Here is a 16,811-nt window from a genome sequence, read left to right on the forward strand (position 1 = left end):
TTTCCCGACAATTGGGAAGTCGTGACTTGTCGTCACGCGATGTGTGCGCCTGACTGGACGCCGAGGCTCTTCTCTATTCGCCGTGACGCTGTAAGCACGCACAAATGTAGGTCGATCGTGCACACGGCAGCATCTCTATCATCGAATAAGCACTGTGGCAACACGGGCCGCTCAAGTACTCGAGAAGCGGAAGCGAGCGTTTGAGTGGAAGCAAAAGCAAGGCCTGACTGACGGGACGGGTCAGGCCAAGTCGTAAGCACCAAGCAGAGCCTGCCTCAGTTCGATGTAGTCAGCTGGGAGTTGGCGAGAGAAGCAGAAAGCTTCCAATCTTTGGACAGGAATAATGCAATGGCTATACTGTACAGAGTATCAGTAACCCAGTATGCAAGCAAACCTGATGAAATCAAACAAAACGAAGACGACACACATCACCGTCCCTGACACGCACGCTTTCCACACAGCTGCTGACTCGATCGAGTCCCGACTCTTTGAGACCCAAACAATCCATCACACATTCACACACTGATACATCACCCAACTCGCAGCGATCAAAGCGGCTCCGGCCACCGGCGGCGGCGGCAGTGCACGCCGATCGACGTCGATCGATGCATGGGCATGGGCTAGTACTTGTGCTCGAAGTCCTCGGTGGCGCGCGTGGGCTGGTACCCGATGCCGTGGCGGTTGTTGGGGAACACCATGAACACGTACCCAGCGGCGCCGCCGACGACGGGGGGGAGCACGGCCATCATGGTGCGCTCGCTGACCTCCAGCGCCGGGTACAGGCAGGCCACGGTGTCGGCGTCCAGGAGCGCGATGGTGGCGAACACCAGCAGCGACAGCGCGGCGTGGACGAAGTCCCCCGCGCGGAGCCGGTACGCCGACAGGTCCCGGGACGCCGTGTCGGGGTCCGGGGAGAAGGTGTGGAGGCCACGGCGCGTGACGACGCCGTAGTAGACGCGGCCGTCGGAGCCCACGTAGCTGTCGGTGAAGGAGGAGAAGGCGCAGAAGCCGCCGCAGAGCGCCACGAGGGACCCGCTCAGGACCTTGTTGAAGGTGGAGCAGTGGCCGTTGTTGGTGACCAGGGGGGTCAGGAACTGGAACAGGAACACCGTGCCGCTGGGAAGGAGTTTGATCAGGTCCGCCATCCCGCGGAGCGCGCGGTCCGCCATGCTCACGCCGCCGCTCCTCGGCGCCAACGACGACGACGACGACATCGCGGGTCGATCTGTCGATGCTCGCTCCTCCTGGCTGCTGGTAGCTGAGCAAAGTGTAGCTTCTTTCTTGCTGCGCGCGCGACCAGTTGCGATCGAATGGCGCCTATGGTTTTATAGGGCAGGGGTACTGCTTGCTTGCTAGCTAGATGGCTAGTAGATGCTAGCGGAGCATGCATCTTGTGACTTGTGGACGAGCCGAGACGGAGGAGGGTTGCTTGGAAGGATGGTGCATCCGTTTCCGGGTCGGCGGTGTTGGTTTGCTTGCACTCCTTGACGACATGGATATCGGTCGATAGCCTTTTTGCATGCTTTAAGCAGGGATGACATGCAAAAGCCGGTCTCTATCGTCCACTTTATTTCAGCATGAATATATACTCGCTTTTAATTTGCTTGGCATGCCAGGATGAAGGGACCGGCAGGATTTTGCTTCCTTTTGTTCCCAAGAGATGTACATGCCTTTGTCTAATTGTTGCGAGCTAGCAACTGATGGTTGCTTGTGTCAAAGAAATGATGGCTATTACTGGAAATGGCCGGGCGGGGTGTGCCTGACTGATAAGGTAAAAAGGTAGTGTTTGTGTGTTAAGATTACTAGTACTAATTTGGGAAGATAGGCAGCGTGCGTGCTAGCTAAGTGTTTCGTCTTCCCTTAGCTAAGTGTTACTTCCACACAGTCCGTGCCGATCGACTCTCTTGTTTATTTGACTGATTGATGACATGCATGGTTTCATGCCTCTTTCTGGTGTAAAGTCGTTCGTTCCAGAGGAGACAAGGAATATGTTGCATAGTCGTAGTAGGTTGTACTAAACCACTCGACGGACCGCCCGTTATTAGAAATTCATCAATGTTTATTTACGTGATGACAGCAATTAGCAAAAACAGCCCAGCCCGTCTCCAACTTGAACCCAGTCTCAAAATAATAATCCCGCTAGGCCGCTACATTATTGGGCCAGGCGTAGTAGCACTTTTGCGAGTAGCCCAAAGTCTCCGCGTGACTTTGGGCCCAGTTTACTGGGTCGATGGGAATATTAAACTTAGGCCTAGGCACAAATTTACGGTTTTCCTAAACATCTATCGGGTGATTTTTCTTCCTTCATTTCACTCGGGATACCTATGGCTGGGATTCCGTCAAGATTCGTGCAGTTTATTTTGTTAACAGGCCGATGTGTGTTGTTATTTTTGTTGGCCCAACAGCTTCGTGGTGTGTGCTTTGTTTTCCACTTTTCTTTGTAGAGCTCGCCGTACGCCCGTACCTCCGATGGCGGGCGCGCGACGATGAGCGATGGCGTACGGCGGTGACGAGGGACGGTGCGAGGGCGGCGATTTTGATGGACTGCAGTGCCGGTGACGGTCAGAGCGTTTTATCCCGGTCACCTCGTTCTACTCTTCTTTTCCGTCCTATCAATCTATTTCTTGAGTCAGGAGCAGTGTGCGTGCTCCTCGTGGATTCTGCAGTTGTGGTGGTCAGGAGCAGACTTTGCGATTGCCGGTCCGGGCGCTGGGGGTGTTGAACAACAAGGCCCGCCTGCTGATGGCAGGTGGTGGTAAGGTGAGCAAAATCATTTCGGGGGGCGTTTAGTTCGTCGAATATTTAGGTACTAACTATTATTAAACGTAGACTATTTACAAAACTCATTACATAAGTGGAGGCTAAACGGCGAGACGAATCTATTAAGCCTAATTAATTCATCATTAGCAAATGTTTACTGTAGTAACACATTGTCAAATCATGGACTAACTAGGCTTAATAGATTCGTCTCGCTGTTTAGTCTCCACTTATGTAGTGGGTTTTGTAAATAGTCTACGTTTAATACTTCTAATTAGTATCTAAATATTCGATATGACGGGTGCTAAAAATAACCAGGAGAAATCAAACCAGACCTTCCTTTTCCTAAGGTCGTATGGTGACCTGGGCCATGAATGACCCTACTAACAATAGGAATGTCACGTATCTCAACTAGGCGTTGTATTAGGTTCCGGGTATTCATTAGCAGTGCGTGTGGTTTTAAGTTATCCTTTTTTGGTACCAGGAGTGTGTGTTCTTTAGCAGTTATCACTTTTGTTTAAGACTTTTTTAATCAATTTTAATGAATATGTTTTTGGAGTATATTTCTAATTTTCTTGTAGGCATATTATATATTTTTCTTTTGATTTCACTCAAATTCAGTTTTTTGTTTGTTGTCAGCCTATCTATAAATCCATAGCGTCAGGTTGACTAGTAAGTATATAGTTATGTTTCTACGCAAGTGCCGAATCCGATCACCATATGCAATATAAAAAGCTAGCTAGCATGTTTCGCAAAGCATGTTTCAAGTATGGTTGTTGCCACGTACCTCACTAATGCTACTTTTTTACTAGTAGTGCTGAGATTCTATGAGTTGCGGGCTTTTATTTTTATACAAGTAACTTACATTATTGTTTGAGCAATAGGCATGCAACAAAAATTATAGGGTTTTACAACTTTAGATGGTATGCTGAATCACGAATTAAATCTCACTGAAGCATGTGTGATGAACTAAATCTCACTAAACTCTTCTAAGCATATCTCAACAGTGTTTCTTTTGGAGTTGTTTAAGGCAAAAATGGCTTTGAATGTAGTAGTGCTTTGCAACTATTTGGCTATTTTAGCTATTTTTTCTTTTCTTTTGGAATGTACAGAACAATTGATTTTTTAGGGACTGCTGACCAATTGTGTTCATGTTCATATAGTTGTCTATTAAAAGGAAGAATTGCATGGGGTGTGATTTGTCTATTAACACTATTTGATTTTTTAGGGCAAATTTACACTTGAGCATGTGCATTTGGCGGACGCATGCATAAGATGGAGCCTCGGCAAAGATCAAGTAAGGTGCTCTCTCTTGCCACGTTATGACTATAAATTAAAGGGATGGTTTGAATGGGCGGCTGAACATGGTCTTCTCTGTGACATTCTTCAGAGCCCGGGCATACGGCCAGGGTCACCGGGCCCTGGGTTCCACCCCTGAGCATGTGGGTAGCCCCCCTTTTGTTGGGGGGAAATATTAACGACCTCCTAATACCGCTCAAAACGACAGTCATGAAGGCTCAGGCCCACCTGCGGTAATTACGATTACATCCGGCCCAGTGAAGGCAGAGAACACCCCACTCCGTCTCGCCTGACCCGGGGCCCCGGGGTCGGACAATCCTGACCCCTCGATGGAGGGACTCCGCCTCGCCCGACCGCGGTCCCAGGGTCGGGAGCGCCCGACCCCTCGCCGCAAGGCTCCGCCTCGCCCGACCGCGGTCCCAGGGTCGGGAGCGCCCGACCCCCCGCCGCAAGGCTCCGCCTCGTTCGACCCAGGGAACCGGGGTCGGGAGCGCCCGGCCCCCACCACAGAAACTCCGCCTCGCCCGACCCTGGACGCGGGGGTCGGACTCACTCGGGTCCACGAGATGGATATTCTCCTCGGGCGCGGGCTGGAGGATCAGGATAACGATCTCGTGGGTCCCCCTGTTGACCTCGCCATAAATGCGCCGCGGCCCTGTCAAGCCAAAAGGGGAGCAGCGTCCCCAACGTAACCGGTCACGAATACCGGTGCCCGGCCGTGCGGCGTGGGCTGCAGTGGCCGCAGCTCCTTCTGATTCGCCACAGGGTACTCATGAGCCGCGCCGAACGACACAGGAGGACGCATCGCTTACTCTCGCGCCCCGTGCTCCCAACGGCAGTGTCACGGACGCGACGTCCGGGTCTTACGGTAATCGGTGGGGCAACAGACTCGGGCTTCCTCCCCGGCGGGCACGGATGCCGAGGCTAAGGCTCATCATCACGCTCGACGGCGACGGTGACCAGGGAGATCATCGACAAGATCAGGAGGGAATCGCCCTCCCTCGTCGGGTGCGTTGACAGAGACCGGGGGCCGGAACAAGAGCGGCGGCCTCGGGGCCCTCCCCCTTTGTATTGTTTCTCTACTTGGCTTATCCTTTCGACTTCTTCTCCTAAGGCCCGTCTCAACTGTAACCCCGGTCTCTCTCTTGCGCTATAAAAGGAGGACCGGGGGCCATGAGACGGGGACTCAGACTCTTTTCCTCAAGCCAACAGCACATTCTCACAGTCCCTTAGAGCACAAGCACACACAAGAGACCTGGGATCAGTTCCCTCTCTCGCCCATCTGTAACCCCTACTACAGAACCCCGCGTGGGTAACATGAGCAGCCTCGATACTGGACGTAGGGCCTCTGTGACGATCGACCCAAAACTCTCTCGAGTTAATCTTAATCCGAGTCCTTAATCTCCCTATCTCAGCTTTCCCGAGTTTAAGTACTCAACCTCCAGCCCCGGCTCCGACCCCTAAGATCCGACCCCTCTCCGCTTTTCCCCCAGTCCCGACCCCGCCGACCCCAACTCACCGTCGAATCCTTCTAAGACTTCCCACAACGCCTCCCTTCAATCTGAGCAGTAGACCAACCGAGACTGACCGGTGGACCCACAAAATCTTTTCCCTGATCTCCCGCGACAGACGCACTCGAGTTGCATGCCCGCTCCAGAGTTCCCCTGCCGCGTGGCTCAACTTCTCCGACACCCGCCGCTCCGCCTTGTCGCCGGCCACGACCGGATGGATTCTCGTGCCACCTTCCCCAATCGTAGCGGAAGCTCCTCTGCTACCCTTTCTGCAGCACCTCGCCGCCCGCGCCCATCATCACCTCGCCAGACCCCCGGCTGTAGAGCCCGATGCCGCCCGTCTTTTCCGTCGCTCCTCCACAGTCGCGCCGCCCTGGTCCGCGCTACGCGACGATTCCTCCTCCGCCAACCCAGACCACGGCCGCGACAGCTTCTTTTCCCGCCCTGTCAGAACTCCACCCCCGACAATCTGTTGCTCCGCGCTCGCCCGCGCGACCGCAGCCGCCTGTCTTCTCACCTGTGCGCCCTTGTTTCTAGCGCCGTTCCCGCGGTCACTTCCATCCACCGTACGACGACGCCCACCTCCGCCAAATCTCAACCATCGGCAAAACCGCGCCTGCGCCGCCCCGTCTCTGGTGCCCAATGACCGCCGGCGTCATCCCCAAAGTCCTGCTCCACCGCCCTCGTTGCTCAATCACCGCCCCGGCAGCGAACTCCATCGTTCCTTCCCCGGTCTTGGTGCCACTCCAACCTTCTCTCTCCCGCGCGGCTATAAAAGGGAATGCCAGAGCCCCGCCGCAGTTCCCCTTCGCCATCGCTGCCCTCCCACCTTGCTCTCTATTTCGTGCCCAAAGCGCTACCGCTTAAGTTCCTGAGGAACTCTCCTCTCCGCTCAACACCGCCTTTCCCCAATCCACCTAGCCGCTTGCTCCTCCGCGCTGCGCAAATGCTTGCTTGTGGTCCACAAGAAGCACCGCCGCCGCTGGAACCCGCCGAACCTCGCCGCTGTCCAAAGCCTTAATCCTTCCGCCCAAGCCTGCCCCTTCCCGACCCCAAGCTTCACCTGAAGGACGAAGGTAAGCTGCCGACTCTTTTTCCGCCTCGTCCGACCCCTTCTGTCCGACCGACCCTTGTTCCGTCTCGCCCGACCCTGTCTATTCGCCGACCCTTTCTTCGCCTCGCCCGAGGGCTCGTCTGTATCTTTTTCCTTCAACCGAGGGTATATGTGTAAAACTCGGGGACTTCTCTGCGTTAAGTCTGAGGATCCCAGCACATCTATTCCTCTAGTTTAAGGGTCTGATCATAAGTTCCTTCCCATCCAACCCTCATATCTTGATCTCCACCAACTCAAGCGAACCTCCCCACCTTTCCGTAACTTGCCGCAAGTTTCTGGGCTCAAACTTGCAAGTGTGGCTGTTGAAATAATCGTCTAAATGCTAACCCATGCATTGCATTCGTGTAGAGCTGCATCTCGCTGACGGCGTCTACGAACTGCACCCGGTGCAAGAAGATGGAGCAGTAGCTAAGCCACCGACCGCAGGAGCTGTAGCAGAGCCCTTTGAGGACCAGTTTCCCTCCCCTCCGCTTGAAGGCAAGCCCCGGATGCATGAACTCCCTATGTTTTTCTAAACTTGCGCATGCCTTCTTTATCTTGTTTGTGCATTTACGTATAGGAGTTGTTTGAAACCGTAGATGCATGACTTAGATCCCTTGATCTGAACACTAGTTGTTGGACCGAGTAGATGCTTTGCTTAAATAGGAAACGGTAAAAGCCGAGTGATTTCCTGTCACTCGCGAGTTGTAGGAGTTGGTTGTTCCTCTTCTGTTGCAACTATAAGGACGATGGACGGGGCAAGGTTCTGGGTAACTCTTTGGTGGTCGGCTGATCGCGCCGTCTGTCTATGAAACTTGCTAAGGCCCGACAGTGGTGGTGTTCGTGATCAAGTGTTTGAAAGTACTAATCTCATACCTAGTATGGGATGGGGAAGCCTAGTACCTGATTGAACTAGGGCGTGGCTTATACCCCTGCTGTCCCTGGAATGAGGTTCCCATGGTGCATCATGTGGGTGCAAGTGCGGTCACAGTACAGTAGAGACCGGGACTGTGGAGCATTGCATGCCAAGGGAAGTTTGGACCTGACACGCGCCTGGGAATTGATGGGGACGGCCGACACGGGAAGCGACCCTTGTGGTGCGCGGATGTCGTGAGATTAGGTTCGCCATGCATGGTTAAGAAAACTCGAATCGATTCGTCTGCCTCTCACAGCTTGAGACTACTTGATCGCTATGTCACCCTGAGTAATAATGGAATCTGATGATGACATGGTCTTGATGAGGATATATATATACCTTTTGGTTGGTTCTATATTTGCTTAGAGTAAGTTGCTAACCTAGACCGGATAATGAACTTAGAATCTGAGCTAAAACTTTGAAAATAGGGTTTTACATAGTGCTTTTGGCAAACAAACCCCTCAGCCAAAGAGCCTTGCATGTCTAGAGCGGTGGAGTAGCTTCCTCCTATCGGTTAAGTCTTGTTGAGCTTAGTAGCTCAGTCTTGTTGTGGCTTCTCTTTTTCAGGTGAAGTTGCTGCCCCTGAGCCCTCCTTTGTTGGCACTTGGCCGCCCCAACTCCCTCCAGGTTGGACGGTTGAGTGGGATCCCTCCTCGGACGGCGAGGAGAGGGATCACTGATGTCCCGGTTGGCCTCACCAGGGATGTCTGACCCCGACGAAGTAGCTTCCGCTCGTTGTTTACCTTCTGTTGTTTTCTTATAAACCTTGTAAAAACTCTGATGTTTGTTTTATGGCCAAACTAAATGGTGAAGTTGGTTAAAATCAGTGAACTTGTTGTATTCTCTGGAACCGCTCACCTTCGTGTGAGTTTGCTAATTCTGTCCTGTCTAAGTGGTTAAATCGGATGAAATCCGACGGCACTTCGTGTTAACTTGGCTAAGGCATGAGTGTCGCGTGTTAGGCGACTTAACCATGTTTAACCAAGTTAATCCGAGGTGGATCCGCCACAGCTCCTTTGCCCGAACCAGTCTAACCTCGTGTCTCCCACGCCACCATCCGAAGCCTTACGCGCATAAAAGAAATTTACTAGTCTAAGTCTTGATCCGCAAATCTTGACAACGACACCTTTAAATGTGAAAACCTACAACCTAGAAACAATGTACGACCTGTTCATTAAGATGTGATTTGTCTTGCACCTCGTGATGAAAAGCGTATAAGAGAATCACATGAAAAGCAAGATTGGATAGTGTCGGTTGATTTCTTTGGGAACACACATGGAAGAATGTAGTTCAGAGCTATGCTAAGACCTTGTGCAATTCGGGTGTTCATTTTCTATTTCAATCATTGAGTATTGTTACTATTCTATGTTCTCAGTACTTTTAAGTTCAGATGTTTCTTCAGTGTACATTGTTCACATCTATTCAATGGTTATCAACAATTGAGTATTGTCGCTATTCTATATTCTCAGTTATTTCATTCTTCTGTTAATGAATCTAATTAATTGTTTTGATTTATAATTATCAGTATTTTGCTGATCATTATGTAATCTCAGTGTTGTCTATTCTGGCTGTCCTTGCTGTTGTTGCGTGTGCATCGAAAGTTTAGATCAACCACAATGCCAAGTCACGTGGAAGAGATATGGCTCACTTTTGTGACGATGGACCTGAACAGCACAGGAAACGGGAGCTTTTGGGTGATATTTGTAGTTGTTGTCACTCAGTTTTATCTTCTTGCATGTCTCTTGCTTTTTCCAGTTGAAAATAGTTGTCGTATCATTCAGTTTTTTCTTTTTTGTTTAGCTGTGATGTGTCATTATGCTATTGGTCTAAAAAGTGATTGATCACTAACAAAGAAATCACCTGGAAGATGAGTAGACACTCCCCAAATTTAGGATAGAGCTTCTTGATCGGCTGCCTCCAATGGGCACATCTTCCTCTAAAAAACAGGGCACAAACCAGCACGCGAATTGACAGCCCTTCACGTCCCTCGTCACGACTCTCACTATCTCAGCTCTAGCTCTACGGAGCATTTACCATCTCCCCCTGTTAACCGTGTCACAATTTGTACAATGCAAAAGGGCCTTCATCTTTTTTTTTTGATAGAATAAAGAGCCTTCATCTTAAGGTTCCTTAAACATCGAACTTAATTTGCCGTAGCCTGTGGACCTAACTTCTTGTTCTGAAAGTGGTTGCGTCGGATGAACTCATTGTGTATATAGGCACTTGTTTGTACTTTTTTTTTATCGGCACTTGTTTGCACTCGATAACAACAGGAGTTCGAAGTTGCAAATGAGGATCTCTTGCCACCGCCGCCCTCCCTCGCACAACGCACGGCGCTGTCACGTGTAGACCGAAGGTACAAAAAAAAGTGTGCGCGGAAAGCCGGAAAATAGTTCAACCCGTCGCAATCTCCGCCTCCATCCCTGGAGAACGGGCCCACTTTTCAGTCGTGGCGCAACCAACTCACGCGTCCGCCCGCACCATGCCGCAGTCCAAGTCCGCCTAGGCTGGCTGGCTGGCTTAACCCAACCCAAAACGCACCCCACCCGAGCGCAAGCTCGAGCCCAGTCCACCGGAAAACCCCAACCCTAGCGCCCCCACGACTCGAGCCGATCGATCCCCCCACCCCCCTCTCCTCCGACCCCGATCCGATCCGATCTAATGTTCCCCACCGTCGACGACCCCTCCGCCGCCGGCGCCATGGTATCCTCCTCCTTCCCGGACGCCGACGCCTACGGCAACGGCGACTCCGACGACCTCGACTTCCCCGTCGACCCCCACCCCACCCCCGTCTTCTCCTCCCCTCCCGCCGCGCCCGCCTCCGCCGCCACCGCCGCCGCGCCCGCCTCCGCCGGGGAGCGCCGCCCGCTCTTCCAGCGGCTGTGGACGGACGAGGACGAGATCGTCATCCTCCGCGCCTTCGCCGAGTTCACCGCGCAGCGGGGCACCTCCTTCGCCTCCCACCAGTACGACACCACCCCCTTCTACGAGGACATGCGCCGCCGCCTCCACACCGGCTTCACCAAGAACCAGCTCGTCGAGAAGATCCGCCGCCTCAAGCGCAAGTACCGCAACTGCGTCGAGCGCCTCCGCGTCGCCGGGGCCGGATTCACCTTCCGCTCCCCGCACGAGCAGGCCATCTTCGAGATCGCGCGCACCATCTGGCGCCCCGACTCCGACAAGCACGGCCGCGACTCCGACGACGAGGGCGGCGCCTCCGGCGCCAACGCCCACGACGGGCCCCTCGCCATCATCGACGCCGTCGCTCCCAACGGGGAGTCCACCAAGTCCCCCACCTCCAGGCCCCGCCGCGGCCGCCGCCGCCGCACGGGCGACTTCCCCGCCGACGCGGCCGCCGAGACGCTCGCGCTGCCCCAGCCGCCCATGCCGTTATGGCCGAGGACGCGCTCCCGTCCTTCCCCGCGCCCGGGCTGCCTCCCATGGACGGCGGCGTCGGCGTGGGCGGCATCAGCATGGACCCCGCGCTGCCGGCCGCGCTATCCGCGGCCGCGGCGGCAACGGCCGTAACCGGCGGCAGCACCGTGGAGAACCCCATCCTGGCGGCGCTGTTCAAGGAGATGGTCCGCGCGATGCTGAGCATCGGCGGCGGCGGCGGCGCGGCGCCGATGGGGCTGGAGCCGCCGCCGGCTATCGCGGGCCTGCCGATGGAAGGGGAGAAGTGGCGGCAGCAGCGGATCCGGGAGCTGGAGGTGTACCTCCGGCGGATCGACCTGCTGCAGGACCAGGCGAGGGCGGCGCTGGAGGAGCTCAGGTCCGCGCCGCACGCGGGCGGCATGAACTCATGATTGCTCACCTCACTTCAGCTTGAGCATTCGCCGCCTTCTTGCAGATAGCATCGTCCATAAGAAAAGATCATTTACTGGTAGATTTGTCTAGGCTCGAGCAGCAGAGCACAAGGGTTTTCGTCTGTAATTCTGATTATCTGCCTGTCAGGCTAGCCGCTTCGTCGTTATTATTTATAATATAACTTATATAAAGATTGTCCTAGCGTGCCTTATCCTATTTAAAATTTACAAAAGAGAATGTGAGCCGAGCAGCTCATGTAAATTGCCTGTCAGTCTTTTCACTGCACATGGAACATCATCGCTGCACGCTGCTGATGCAACCCGACAAGACAGACAGTAGCCAAGAGCATGAAACAGCTCCCCCACATACAGGAGATGCATTACGAACAAGAGGAAAACACGAGAAAAGTTGAGTGTATCAGACAATTTTGCATCACTCAGAAAAAGTGCAGCTGAGGTATTGTACTCTGCAAACAGTGCAACAGTACTCAGATGAGATGACACTGTCCGAAGACTGAAGGGGCCACGAGGCCAAACTTTTGAAGCAGGGAAGCAGCTGCTACGGTGCTACCTTCATCTGCCAGCACCCAGCAGGTAGCAGCTTCTCTGTGGCTGCAAGCTACCTTTGTCTTCAGAACAGTCACTTCAGCGAGAAAGAATATCAAGAGATGCACAGCTTTGCAAGTTCAAAATTTAGCTTCAGCCAATTGTGCCAGGGCCACTGAGGAGACACATCAAAAGCCCTCTTGTATTCCTATATCTTGCTCATCAGTCATCACAGGCTGTCATGACTAAATACTCCCCCTCCGTTCCAAATTACGAATAAGTCAGGACTAAATACTCCCCCTCCGTTCCAAATTACGAATAAATCAAAACAAATAGTAATTTGTAACGGAGGGAGGGAGTAGAACTTTAGAACTTTAAACGCAAATGTTAAAACACTGGGACCTGCATTGCTCCCTATTATTTGGGGCAGGGCCAGCAGGGTATTCACAGCTCTTTGGCACACAAATATCACTTGACACTGACATATTGCTCCAACTCTAAACTACTCTCGTGGGATCTGATGGCTAGAACAAAGATCAGAGGCAACATCGACAAAACCTCTAGATGAATGTGGATCTCTAGCCAACACTCACCAGCGCATCAAAAGATATCCATCTGACATGACCATAGGAAAAGATTCAAGACTTAACTTTTGCTGTAGCATCAGTAGTTGCAATATCCGTTGTGTTTATGGACAGTGGCTGCCACCCTGAAGAATGGGGCACAATCCACTTTTTCCTAACAATTACAATATGTAGGACCTGGAGAATATCACCGAGGGCACAGTGCTGCAAGCACGATCTCTTCAAGATCGTTGCAGCTTGGTACCTACCAGCAAAGGAGACGCAGGTATGTAACTGCATTCAAGAATGGAAAACGAAATGATTATCACATACCAGAAGTTACAAAGCCTCACCTGGACTGCGAGTTCTTTACTGCTGAATAACCATCAGGGGATGATATGTACTTATGAACTCTCTCTAGCTCCTCTATGGGATTCTTTGCTTTGCTATTTGTTACATTCACACATTTCCAGAGGCTCTCATCTTTTGCAACAAATAGTGGCATATCATGTAGTAACTTCTTCATAACAACAGCTTCATGTCGAATGGCCAGTTCAAGAGCCTTCTTAACATCAAAGCCTGTTAAATTCATCTCTCCATAACATATACAGTCTGCAATATTTGATTCTGTAGGGAATATCTTTTCAGTCTTCAGTATGCCCAAAGCATGTAATATTATTCCTATAGTACCTTCATTCCTAGGAGAATCTGGCAGATATTCTGGCTTATCTCCAGAATGTCTGTAACTTTGCATGTCAATGGATAGATTAGGTTGATGCCCTGCTCCGCAATTATCGCTGCATGGAGGATGGCTACTTTTAGGATCACTAGAGTGATTAAGATAGCAGCTGGTGTTAGAACCAAGGTGAAAACATGATCTGCTATCGTGAAAACCTGTAAGATGTCCAGAAATATCTGGCATTTTCATAGAAGGATCATTAGTAGGTGCACCTTGGAAAGATGTGGTCTCAGCAGTTCCTCTAGGGCATTCAGAAATATTCAATCTACTAAAACCAATGCACATATAATCCAAACCATCAAAAGGTGAGCCACTGGACCATGTTTGTATTTGTGCAGAAGAAACCCCATTATGCACCACTGATTGCGAAGCAGAGCTGCCTCTAGGTGACTCTATATGAGGATGAGTACCTGAATTATGTTGCTCTGGTAGCAGAGAAGACTGGGCTTGCGGGTACGTCGGGTGGTACTGGCCACTACTAACACCAAAAACAAAAGTTTCATCTTTGCCTGTGCACTGAAATGATGTGCTAATCTTGTTACCAAAAGCGGATGCTGCTCCATCTTGATGCAAATGATCAGTCTTTAAAGATTTATGAGCTGATAACAGCGGAATTGAGTCATTCGCCTTTGCGCTCTCAAGTGATTTAGAGCTTGGTATTGCTGTCAAAGATTGACTTGGATAGCTCAAAGTGATTCCTTTAGAATTATCAATAAGTCCATTAAATGGATTCATTTCATTGCTTGCTGAAGCTGATGAAACATTTATACATCTTACATAGACTTGATCTTTATTGAGCTTGTGTTCATTTCCTACCTTTCCACCACTATCACCCATATAAGAGTAACATGGGAGCTTATTCTGTGCTTCAGAAGGATGGGATTGCTGACATGCTGGATGACAATTGGTAGTACTAACATTAAAATCATGAGTTACGGTTCTTGATGCATACTCAGCTGATGTGCTAGGTTTCTTACCAAGGATGGACTCATGTGTTACTCTCGCTTGCTCAACCGGTGTGCTAGGCTTACCAAGGATGGACTCATGTGATGCTTTCACTTGCTCAAGTGATGTGCTAGGTTTCTTACCAAGGATGGACTCATGTGGTGCTTTCACTTGATGCAAATGAGCAGAAGCTACAGGTTTTTTAGCTGATGAATGGGACGGAGTAGAAGTTGGCGATGATGAAACAGAAGCTTGGTCTATCTCAATTGTACGGTTTCCAATAGGACGGCCATGGACTCTAACTGAACAAACTTGCTTTTCTGCAGAGCCAAATGTGACGTTCATCTTCTTTACATACTTCTGAGGTGGCTTCACCCCAGGTTGACTGACTGCCTTTCCCTTATTACCACCTGTTGTAAACTCAGAATGAAGCTTATTCTGTGGTCTTAAATGCTGAGACATTTGATTATAATGACCATTAGTAGGACCCAGATCAAGAGTTGCATTTCTTAGCACCCATTCCGTCGATGTGCTAGGTTTCTCACCAGGGACAGATCTGTTTGTCGCTTCCATTTGTTGCGAATGAGTAGACAACACAGATTTATGAGATGGCAACTTGGACAAAGTAGGGGTTTCTTGTGGAACTGAGGTATCCGCCTTTGCACATGCCAGTGAGCTACTTGATGATGATAATGACGAAGCAGGGTCTATCTCACTCAATGTGCTTCCTGTATAACTTTTAGAAACTCCATCAGCTGGCACTACTCGATCTTGAGTAATTGCAGGAGTAGATGAAATACTTGCCTTCTTCACATACTTTTGAAGTGGTTTCACTCTATTTTGATTACCTGCCTTTCCATTACTATCACCTTTACCATGTTCAGAACAAACCTTACTTTGCGAGCACTTCAATGTATCCAAACTATTCACGTTCAGCTTGCAACCTAACACACTTCTTGCAGGCGGCGGCTCTGGCAGCAGCAGCTCTCCTACTGTGAGGTTTTCCCAGAGCCAAACCTTCTTAGCTGCGGCAGCAAGCGCCTGAGAAGATGCATTGGGAGGTCGTACTAGCAGTATATCATAGCGCTTCATCCTAAGCCTGTGAAGGAGATCAGATAGATCCTGATCGCCTGAGATAAGCAAGTAATTGCCCGGTGGAGGATTGTCGAATGCCCAGAACAACATGTCAACAAGCATCCTCTTCTCACTTGTGTCTTTGCTCCCTGGCAATCGACAGGGTGGGGAAAAGAATACGATAAGTTTTACAGGGAATCCGATTGCCAACGCGCTCCACTTAGGCGGCAATGGAGTGAGCGGGAAGGGAGAGGGTCCATACCGGCGGGGACGTGGTTGAGGCAGATGCCGGTGGCGGAGAGCGCCGCGAGGACGGGCGGGGGGACGCGGGCGGCGTCGCCGTAGGCGGCGATCGAGACGGGGCCCGCGTACCCCGCGGCGGCGAGCGCGGCGATGAGGTTGTGGGCGATGCGGTGCGGGTCGCAGCGGCCGCGGGGCACCGCGCACTTGTCGATGTCCCACCACACCGACGTCTTCGACGTCGTCGGCGCCGCCGCCGTCGCAGGCGCGCACTCGCCCATTGCCCTCCGCGGGTCCGATGCGCTGTTGATCGGAGGGCTGGCTTAGGGTTTCGCCGGCGGCGGCGCGGACGGTGGTGGAGCCGTCGGGGCCGGGCGGGGTGGAGTCCTTATTGGTTTTTTCTTTTCATGGTCTTGCCTTCGAAGTACTATCTGAACTTTACACATACACATAAACGCACCACACACACACTCAAGACTTACATCCTATACTCATACTCACATGACCACCTTGAAGAGATGATCACGGATACCAGTTGGGATCGAACCTGCGACCTCCATAGGAGGCTGCTGACCAACTAGTCGCAGTCCTGTTCGCGAGTCCTTATTGGTTTGGACACCGGCGCCGCCTCCACCTAAACAAGAGGAATCGGAGACCGACGGGGCGACTCGTTAAATTGAATGGATCAGATCAATTCGTGCTCCTTTCGTGTTGCCGTGTATGGAAAGATCTATCTGATTTGTGCGTTTGGGCACATTTGTTTGTGAGTTCGCTTAAATATTTTTAAAATTTGAATGGGCATACATTTGGGTTCTCACTACAAGTTTGTCGAACTAATTTCGTAGATTGCTGACAACTTGTACAAACGAAAAATTCAACATTCAGGCTTTTTTGGTTTGTGCTTCCTAGGCTCCTAGCCCAAGAACATATTGTTCTCTGAATATTTTCTTGCAGCCAGATGTGGAGAAAAGACGGCGCCCCCTGGACGTGAACTTGCATGAGTGTTCTCCATTTTTCCTTTTCTTAGCAACGAAGTTCTGATGGGCGCAGGGCGGGAGCCACGAAAAGCTCAAAGCTCACGACGGCAGCGGCGGGAGCCGGTTTTGATATGGTCATATGGGGATGAAACAGGCTGACAGTCTGACTCTGAGCATGTGAAAAACAATCAATCTCAAATTGCGTGCTCCAGCCAATACATCTTTTGTGAGGCATTTGGTTCTAATAACAAGGAACTAGGAATTCTACAGAGAGTAGGCTCGTTTTCACATCAGCATTCACCATTAGATTTCAGTGGAATAAGATCATTCCTCAATCCTCATACT

The 16,811-nt window shown here is 51.3% G+C and overlaps 2 protein-coding genes and 1 pseudogene across 2 annotated transcripts; 1 reads left to right on the top strand and 2 right to left on the bottom strand.

The window, feature by feature from the left end:
* Nucleotides 1–300: 300 nt before the first annotated feature.
* LOC101785245 (protein DMP2) lies at nucleotides 301–1,313 on the bottom strand. Its single transcript, XM_004984211.3, has one exon. It carries the CDS (start codon nucleotides 1,212–1,214, stop codon nucleotides 621–623), a length of 594 nt encoding a protein of 197 aa, XP_004984268.1. The 5' UTR covers nucleotides 1,215–1,313; the 3' UTR covers nucleotides 301–620.
* An 8,681-nt stretch (nucleotides 1,314–9,994) lies between these two features.
* On the top strand, nucleotides 9,995–11,599 carry LOC101785645 (annotated as a pseudogene).
* Nucleotides 11,600–11,791: 192 nt separating this feature from the next.
* On the bottom strand, nucleotides 11,792–16,678 carry LOC101786050. The gene is made up of 3 exons (XM_004984212.3): nucleotides 15,512–16,678; nucleotides 12,845–15,398; nucleotides 11,792–12,756 (listed from the first exon to the last, which is right to left on the bottom strand). Exons 1-3 carry the CDS (start codon nucleotides 15,768–15,770, stop codon nucleotides 12,567–12,569), a joined length of 3,003 nt encoding a protein of 1,000 aa, XP_004984269.1. The 5' UTR covers nucleotides 15,771–16,678; the 3' UTR covers nucleotides 11,792–12,566.
* Nucleotides 16,679–16,811: the final 133 nt, after the last annotated feature.

The sequence above is a fragment of the Setaria italica genome, chromosome IX, assembly GCF_000263155.2.
Source record: "Setaria italica strain Yugu1 chromosome IX, Setaria_italica_v2.0, whole genome shotgun sequence".
Classification (NCBI taxonomy): Eukaryota; Viridiplantae; Streptophyta; class Magnoliopsida; order Poales; family Poaceae; genus Setaria; species Setaria italica.